At 52.0% G+C, this 9313-nt stretch overlaps 1 protein-coding gene across 1 annotated transcript; it reads right to left on the minus strand.

Annotated features, from left to right (window-relative positions):
* Nucleotides 1-498: 498 nt before the first annotated feature.
* RND1 (Rho family GTPase 1) lies at nucleotides 499-8915 on the minus strand. Its single transcript, XM_045365164.3, has 5 exons — nucleotides 8691-8915; nucleotides 7821-7908; nucleotides 5059-5168; nucleotides 4044-4178; nucleotides 499-1593 (listed from the first exon to the last, which is right to left on the minus strand). Exons 1-5 carry the CDS (start codon nucleotides 8808-8810, stop codon nucleotides 1348-1350), a joined length of 699 nt encoding a protein of 232 aa, XP_045221099.1. The 5' UTR covers nucleotides 8811-8915; the 3' UTR covers nucleotides 499-1347.
* Nucleotides 8916-9313: the final 398 nt, after the last annotated feature.

Below are 9313 nucleotides of genomic sequence, written 5' to 3' on the forward strand. Positions count from 1 at the left end.
AGGGACACTGCTAAACATCTTGGGCTGCATAGGACAGTCCCTCACAACAAAGCATTATCCAGTTCAAAATGTCAATAGTTCCAGGGTTGAGAACCCCTGTACCCCTGCTCTAGGGCTAAGGAACCCTTCCTTGGTTTAGCAGGTCTTGGGCGGGGCTGGGGTAGGGGGATGGGGGAGGAGAGAAGCTCCTTCTTGGAGGAGCTGGGGAATGGTAGAGGCAGCCCTTCTGCAACCCACAGAAAGGGCCCCAGGACAGCTTTTCTCTCATTATCATCAATCAAAGGGCTCAGCACAGTGGCTCATGCCCGTAATCCCAGCTCTTAGGGAGGCAGAGATGTGAGAATAGCTTGAGCCCAGGAGTTCGAGACCTGCCTGAGCGATATAGGGAGACCCCGTGCTCCACGAAAAGGAGAAAAAAAAAAAAAAAAAAAAGACACACACAAAAAAATACCGATTGTAACAACTAAAGAAAACAGAAAAAAATGCAGAGCCAAACTCTTTATATGTATTATATTTTTCATTAATAAATAGATTTTCTTCATTAAACACAGAACATATAACAGATTGAAACACTCCCCCCTCCCCCCAATTCCAAAGACAAGAGTCTATAAAACAAATGCCAGCTGTACTGCCCTAAGGGCAGAAAAAGTCTGGTGACCCCCACCCAGCCCTGCCCCTGCAGCACCACCACCCCCACACTCTGCAAGAGAAGGGGGTCTGGGGCTTCTCCCTTGGACCCTGGGGACTTAGGTGAGAAGCATGTGAATGTATGATGTCACCTCTCCATGAGGCATGGGCTATGCAAAGATGAGGTTTCCTTCTCATTGGCTCTGACCAGCTCCTGCACTTCCGATTGCATTTACGAAGCACCTGGGCTAAACCCCCAAGGGAGCTGCCACTCGGCTTCCCCACTCTGTTCAACTGCTGCCTCCTTAGAGGGGAAGGGAAGGGCTCTGGGACCCCTCCCATCCCCTGGCCTGCATGGAAACGCTGTGTGGAAGAGGCATGATGCTGAAGGTGAGGCTGCTATAGGCCTCCAAGCCCAGGAGGCCAGCATGCCCCCCGTCCCCCACAGCTTTCCTTCCTCTGGAGCCGGGGGGCACTGGGGTAGCCGCCCCCTCCACAACCTAGTGCCTAGCTTGGGGTATGATGGTTCTATCTCAGCATCAGGTCCTCATGCCGGGCCTGGCTCCTTCCTCGCCCCATTCCTGTCTCCTTCCAAGCCCTCACCGTGGCCATCTGAAAAACTCATGTCCAGTGTCCTAAATTGTCTCATCCTCCCTCTCCCCGTGCCTCTGCACCCCAAGGGAGGAAGTAGGGGGTTGTCTCCCCCCTCCAATTTCCACTTCACATAATGGAACAGCTTTTGGCCTTTTCCTTCTTGAAGGTAGAAGAGATGAGTTCAGAGCGACTGGGGAGGTGGAGCAGTCGTTTGGAGAGGCTTCGGACAGGGCTCTTCTGGGGTAGTGGGCTAGGCTTGTTCAGACACACCATGGAAGCCATCCGAAAGATGCTGTGGATGCTCTTTTCTGAGGTGAAAGCCGAACCTTCCAGGTAGATTTCTGCACCCAGCTGCTTGGCTATTGCACAGCCCTGCAGGAGGGGGTGAGGGCATTAATGCAGTGGGCCACAATGGCTCTGAGACGCTGCCTCTTGTGTGTCACTCCCCAGGGCCACTCCAGAGGGGACTCAGCTGCCAATCTCCAAATACCACCCTCTGCCGATTATTCGATTGTCTTGACTTTTTTTTTTTTTTTTTGGCATACACCCTGTCTGATGATGCCTCTTTTTCTTAAGACGATGTGTGACTGCACATTATAAATCACCTGGAATACTCTTGAAACTATATTGATGCCAAACTAAATCAGAATCCCTGGGGATAGCTGGGGCAGTGGCTAGTGCCTCTAATCCCAACTACTCAGGAGGCTGTGGTAGGAGGATCACTTGAGGAGGCCAGGAGTTCAAGACCAGCCTAGGCGGCCAGGCGCGGTGGCTCATACCCGTAATCCCAGCACTTTGGGGTTACAAAAATAAATCTCAAAAATAAAAATAATAAAATAATAAAATAATAAAAACTTTTTTAAAATGTTTAAACATTCGCTGGAAGTGGGCACAAAACTATAGTCTCAAATACTAGGGAGGATCCCTTGAGACCAGGAGTTCTACCCTGCAGTGAGCTCGGATCATACCACTGTACTTCATTCTGGGTGACAGAGTAAGACCCTGTCTCTGGGAGAAAAAAAAAAAAAAAAAGGAAAAGGAAAAAAAAATTCTGGGTATAGAGCCAAGGCATTAGTATTCTTTTTCTTTTTTCTTTTTTGAGACAGAGTCTTGCTCTGTGCCCAGGCTGAAGTGCAGTGGCACAATCTCAGCTCACTACAAGCTCCACCTCCTGGGTTCATGCCATTCTCACGTCTCAGCCTCCTGAGTAGCCAGGACTACAGGCGCCCGCCAACACGCCCGGCTAATTTTTTGTATTTTTGGTAGAGACAGGGTTTCACCATGTTAAACAGGATGGTCTCGATCTCCTGACCTTGTTATCCACCCGCCTCAGCCTCCCAAAGTGCTGGGATTATAGGCGTGAGCCACCACACCCAGCCAGCATTAGTATTCTTAAGAGCTCCCCAGGTCAGGTGCAGTGGAGGCCAAGGCAGGTGGATCACCTGAGGTCAGGAGTTCGAGACCAGCCTGGCCAACATGGTGAAACCCCATCTCTACTAAAAATAACAAAAATTAGCCGGGTGTGTTGGCAGACACCTGTAATCCCAGCTACTTGGGAGGCTGAGGCAGGAGAATCGCTTGAACCCAGGAGGCAAAGGTTGCAGTGAGCTGAGATCGCACCACTGCACTCCAGCCTGGGTGACAAGAGCGAAACTCCGTCCCCCAACCCTATGCTCTCATGCACATAAGAAATTATCCAGGGGTCTTATCAAAAATGCAGATTCCAGGCCAGGTGTGGTGACTCACACCTGTAATCCCAGCACTTTGGGAGGCCAAGGTGGGAGAATCACTTGATGTCAGGAGTTCAAGAACAACCTGGGAAACATAATGAGACCTTGTCTCTACAAAAAATGTTAAAGATTAGCTAGGTATGGGGCCCGTACCTATAGTCCCAGCTACTAGGGAGACAGGAGGGAGGATCACTTGAGTCCGGGAGGCCAAGGCTGTATAAACAACTATTATGTGACTGCACTCCAGCCTAGGCAGATCACTTCTTTTTTTTCTTGAAACAGAGTCTCACTCTGTTACAAGTGTGCACCACCATCCCTGGCTAATTTTTTGTATTTTTTGTAGAGACGGGGTTTCACCATGTTGACCAGGCTGGTCTTGAACTCCTGACCTCAAGTGATTCACCTGCCTCGGTCTCCCAAAGTGCTGGGATTACAGGCGTGAGATACCACATCTGGCTCTTTTTTTTTTTTCCTTGAGACAGAGTCTTTCATTCCGTCACCCAGGCTGGAGTGCAGTGGCACATTCTCAGCTAACTGCAACCTCCATCTCCCACGTTCAAGCAATTCTCCTGCCTCGGCCTCCCGAGTAGCTGGGATTACAGGTGCATGCCACCACAACCTGCTAATTTTGGTATTTTTAGTAGAGACAGGGTTTTGCCATGTTGGCCAGGCTAGTCCTGAATTCCTGAGCTCAAGTGATCCATCGGCCTCGGCCTCCCAAAGTGCTGGGATTACAGGCGTGAGCCACCGTGCACAGTGCCCCTCGTCCTTTTTTTTTTTTTTTTTTTGAGACAGGGTCTCTTTTTGTGTGTGTGTGAAATTCTAATGAACACCTCTAATGATTCTAATGCAGGTGGTCAGAATACAGTCTTAGAAATGTGGGCACACACAGGAATAACTCGCCTGCTAACTGACAGCATACATCTGGGTAAGCAGGTACCCACCACCTCTCTCCAGGTGACTCATTTGCTAATTATTACAGCAGTTGTCTCTTGCCATAGTGGAAGAGTTTGAGCCAGGGCCATATTTCAAGCTGTCTGCCTCTAGCCTTCCTCACTTCAACCTACAACACGCATTTGCACATGCACATACCTGCTCATAGGAGATGGGCGCCTGCTTCTGGTGGGACAGCTCCATCAGAGTACTCAGGTCTGTTCGCAGGTCTGTCTTGCAGCCAATGAGCAAAACGCGGGTACTGGGACAATAATCTAGGATTTCTGTCCTCCACTGAGGGGTCGAGCAGGAAGAAGGGAAGGAGAAGGAGGAAGGGAGGAGAGTTAGTGGTAGACGGATACCAGGAGAAGCTTGGCTGGCAACATTACACACATCACCTCGCTTATCACCAGCCCAGTCCTCCCTATGAGTCACAGCATCGCCACTGCACTAATTACATCATCTTCCTGCCCATGAGGCCTTTGGGGCCACCAGAGTGCTGACCCAGGAGCCTGTTCCCCCAGTCTATGGCCCAGTCACCAGAGAGAGCACAAGGGCAATTCTCCTCCCACTCTCTGCCAAGCATACAGAGCATGGATCTGCCCCCTCACCCCAAAGGGCCTCACAAGTCCAGAATGCCAGGGGGAAGCCAACCAGTCTCTTCCCAAGGGAAGAAGGTGATCCCAGCATCTTCTATACTCTACTAGATACACAAGGTTTCCTAGGACTCCTCAGCATTGGCGGATCTGCCCAGACCAAAGCATTTCATACCAGCAGCTCAGCTCAGACCTGCCTAGCTTGCCCATTCTCAGTGGGACTGGGACCAGGGTCTATAGAAGCTGCCTCCAAAGATCCCATGCCTGACCCTCATACCATATCACTTAAAGGTTCTCTGACTCTCTGTCCTCTGCTTCCTGAGTCTTCAACACCACCCTCCCCTGTGGGGCCTCTGGCAAGGCAGCATGGGATAACAAAAAGGGTGGGAGGCAGCGGGGTAAGCAGACCCAAGTTCCAGTCCCAGAGCTGTAGCTAATGGTGTGGCCTTGGGCAAATCTCTTCCTTCCTGGGCTTCCGTTTCTTGATGTTATACAAGAGGGCATTCCTGACAAGGTCCCTACGATTCCTTCTTGGTCCTCATGCTGAGTTAGAGATTGGAGAGTTGATCTAGTCTTACCTTCTTGAGTGCGCTGTCCACTGTCTCTGGACGGCTGATGTCAAAACATAGTAATACTGCGTCCGAGTCGCTGTAGCAGAGTGGACGGACATTATCGTAGTAGGGAGATCCTGGTGTAGGCCAGAAAGAGTTGATGGTGAGCCACGGTGCTTTCCTTCCCCAATAGGCCTAAGCCCTAAAGCCCTGGGAATACCACCCACGATCCCTGAGGATCCACCCATCTCCCAGGGGGAATGTGCTATGGCTGGAAGCTTGGGACCTGACTGTCTGCCAGAAGGTCATGCAAGAATATCATCCCCCTTGGTCCAGAAAAAGGGAAAGAAGGCAAAATAAAGTGGGTGGAGTATAATTTGGCCCTGTCCGGGTCTCCTACAGCAGCCTAATTGGACATCTACTAGTTTTCTGAGTCCCAGAAGATGCTTCCAGCCCTGCAGAGAGACAGTGCTTATTTCAGGGTTCCTCTCTTCTAGAGCCTGCCTGCTGCCCAATTTCACTCCCCTCTGCTCCAGGGTCTCCCCAGTGAAGAGACAAACCTGCCTGTTACGTAACCTGGCTGCTGCTTTGCCATGGGGTCAGAACTTTAGGAGGCTAGCAGGGGAGGGAAAGAATCAAGGGTTCAGTGCCCCACTTCTCCACCCACCCAGATCGGCTTACACTGAAAAGGGCAAAAGGAAAGCTGTACCCCCTGACCCCCCCACATCTCAGAAAGGCAGTCTCAAAGACAGCAGCACCGATGGCTGGGGATTTAGAGGCTAGAGCAAGAGTCCTTCGTTGGAGGGGAAACAGGCAATGCAGACCCAGGTGGTCCCATATGGGAGAATGCTAGGGGCTGAGCCTTCCCCTCCACCCTGGGGAAGGAGCAGTAGCGGATTTGGAACCCAGACAATCCGTGCTCAGAATAGCAAGCAGCCCCTCTCCCTGCACCGCAATCGCCATGGAAACTGGGGGGAATCCAAGCTGGTGGGGGGATGTTGATCATTAAAAAAAAGGAATACTGGGGAGTTGGGATAGCTGCCTGCTCCTTTAGCAAGCCTCCCCCATCCCTTTCTGAGGTGGGGTCTTACCACTGCAGCACTGAGGAGCGGAAGCACTGCAGCATTGGGGAAGGGGGAGGGGAGGAGGCCTCCATTTTGGCTCCAAGCAATCCCCCTCCCTTAAGACCAGCAAGTGAATAATGGGAACAGGGTCAACCCTGACCCCAACATTGGGAAACCCTATCCCACACACCATGGCCACTTCCTCCTTCCTTATGGGAACCTAATCTGAAAGAGTGAGTTTGAGAATAACTGACAGCCTTTATCCTTTCGGAAATTGGGGGTTGGAGGTGTGACACAGGGAATAGATACTTGCTGATTTTCCATGATCTGGTTTGGGATTTGAGGGCGCATTCTGACTGTGGAAGGAGGGAGGAGGGGGGGAGGGGGTTTGGGCGGTGGTAGTGAAAAGACATGAGCTGCAGTAAGATTCTGGGAAGATTGGAAGGTGGGAGGGTACAGCAGATGAAAAACCAAAAAATTATACATCATGCAGTCAAACTGCATTCTAGTCCGATCTAGCCAGCGTAGCACAGCCCAGGAGAACCAGAACCCTGCCTCCCAAGCCCTGAAACTGCAACAGGGGAAAAGCACACCAGGTTGGGGAATTTTTGTTTGGGGAGGAAAGGCTCATTGTCTGTCTAACCATCCCCTAGCCCCAATCTTTTCAGACCTCAGAACTGGAGCATGGGAACAACAACTGTTGGAGGAGCAGGACAGCATATTTATTATGTAGCAGGAAACACCCAGTGATTTATGGTCCCTTTTAAAACTCAGCCTGAATATGCATTTTTGGGGAGGGGCGGATTTTATTTTCTTTCTCCTATTCCCGGCTTTTACTCCTTTATTATGACTCTGAGCCAGTCTTTTGAAAATGATACGGGGTAAAAAGATAATGGGAAGGGGTCAGAATTAAGGCAGAGGATAGCCTAGCACTAAGGGCTTGGGGCTGAGAGGCTGGAAAAACATTGTTTCTACATTCTAGAGAGACAGGGCATCTTCTACCTCACCCCAGTAGAGGGAAAACAGGCAGAGCCAACCTCCCCTCTGCCCTGCCGGCCACTATTCACAACTGACTATGCCCTATATCAAGCCATCTCCCCCACCCTCCAAAACATCGATGATGCATCGCTTCATCCCCGAGCTGCAGCGGTGTGACGAGTGGGGCTGAGCTGCGGCAGGAGGACAGCAGTGGCCCAAGATGGAATGCAGGAGACGAAACTGAGTCTGAGCAATCTTTCCCCAAAGCAGACTTGTCTCCCCGCCCCAACCACACTGCCTCCAGCAGCACTGCCTCTTGCCTCTTATTTGGCTTTGCTCTGGGGAAGTAAAAAGTGTGTGTGTGTGTGTGTGTGTGTGTGTGTGTGTGTGTGTGTGTGCGCGCGCGCGCGCCCCCACACGTTGGGTGGCAGGGAAGGAAAAGGAGAAGTCCTGTTTTACTGCCCTCCCACCCCAGGAATATTCATGGATCCCTTCACCTCACCATCCCAGCCCTCTAAAGGGTGGAACTAGACGCAGAGAAGAGAGTAGCTCCTGGCCTTCACCTACTCTGCACCCTTGGACCATGCAACTGAGTCGACCAACTGTCACCCTTCCCCACAACTAAGGAGTCTTCAGATTCTCTTCTTTCACTTCTCCCCACCAAAGGGGAAAACAACTTCTAGAAGACAGCAGCTACACAGCAGACCAGTGGGGGTGGGAAAGGAGCATTTGGAGCCGAATTCTTACCTGAGGTATCCCAGAGACTAAGCTCCACCCTCTGTTCCTCTGTCTCCAAACAGGCTGTGTAATTTTCGAACACGGTGGGCACATAGGTCTGTGAAAAGAGAGGAAACATTCACCCCGGGCCCCCCTACCCTCAGATCCCCTGGTTAGTGCTGGCTACACACGCACTCACCAGAGAGACAGTAAAGTCACAGGAGACAAGAAACCAGAGGAGATGCCTGGGTCAGGAGGGAAGGGAATGTGGGGGACCGGGCACTTTGCTCTGTGGCAGTGAGAAATGTGAATGACACCCCCCACCACCACCACCGCACCAGGGGTAATCCCCTCATATCCTAGACGATTAGGGACACACAAACACACACACAGATTCTTCCCATCCCCAGATTTGTGTTTCCCAATTTGAGAGAGCCACAGGCCAAAGCCATTCCTAGCTCATCTCCTCTCAAACCCCTCCAGCATGGTGAACAGAGGGCTGCAGAAGCCTGCCTGGAGGCACTGGCAGAGAGCCTTTGAGGAGCAGGTGAGCGGATAGGCAGGGATTACGTCAAGAAGAAACCCCAGACTCTCAAATGCCTCCAGTGCCCTCTCCTGAGAGCAGACTCCAGGGACGCAGGAAGGTGGAGGGGATCTGATGGGGCCTTTGGGTGAAGAGGTGAGGAGGAGCCAGCGGGGCGGCAGAAGTGGAACAGGTCTCAGGGGAAGCTAAGGCAGGGCAGTCCTCCAGCCAAAAAGCAGCGGAGGATGGGAAAGCCTCAGAAAGCGGCTGAGGATGGGCTGGGGCTGGGGGAGCCACGTCTCCTGGGCAGGTGGAAATCTACCCCAAGTCGGGCTGGCAGGGAGAAAAGCCGGCCAGCGGGCGGGCGGGCAGCTCACCTCCGGATAGCAATCCTTCGCTAACACTTGTAACATCGCGGTCTTCCCACACTGCACGTCCCCGACCAGAACGAGCTTACATCTGGCCACGACTGGCTGGGGGGCCCGTCTCTCTTTCATGGTTGCAGTGTCCGCGGGACTTGAATTTCGATTCAGAAGGGAGGGTTGCGCCAGGTGCGTCTCAGCACACCAACCCAGCCGGATTCCCTGCCTCTCTCCAACTGTGGAGGAGGCCGGCACAGCCGCCTTTTATTTCTCTGGTTGAGCCAATCACAAGAGGAGGCGGACTCTGTTACGCCCAATCCCTGAGGTGGGATTCCCTCCAGCAGCCAATGGATCTGAGGATCTGAGTCAGCGCCCCCTTCCTCCCTTCCCTTTCTCTTAAAGCTGCACCTTTGCTTCCCCCAGAAAGGGGATTCCCACGTTGTTCTGCATTTGTATTAGGAAGAGGAAAGGATACTGGAAGCAAAATGAAATGATCTGGAGTGTCTACCAATAAGTGTCAAAAAAAAAACTAGCTATGGAAGCAGGAAGTGAGGTCAGGCTGGAGTTGCAGGGACTGTCCCGGGTGGGTTAGAAGAGCAGGACCTGCTTAGACTATAGACAGGTGCGTGTGTGTGTTG

The sequence above is a fragment of the Macaca fascicularis genome, chromosome 11 (genome assembly GCF_037993035.2).
Source record: "Macaca fascicularis isolate 582-1 chromosome 11, T2T-MFA8v1.1".
NCBI lineage: Eukaryota > Metazoa > Chordata > Mammalia > Primates > Cercopithecidae > Macaca > Macaca fascicularis.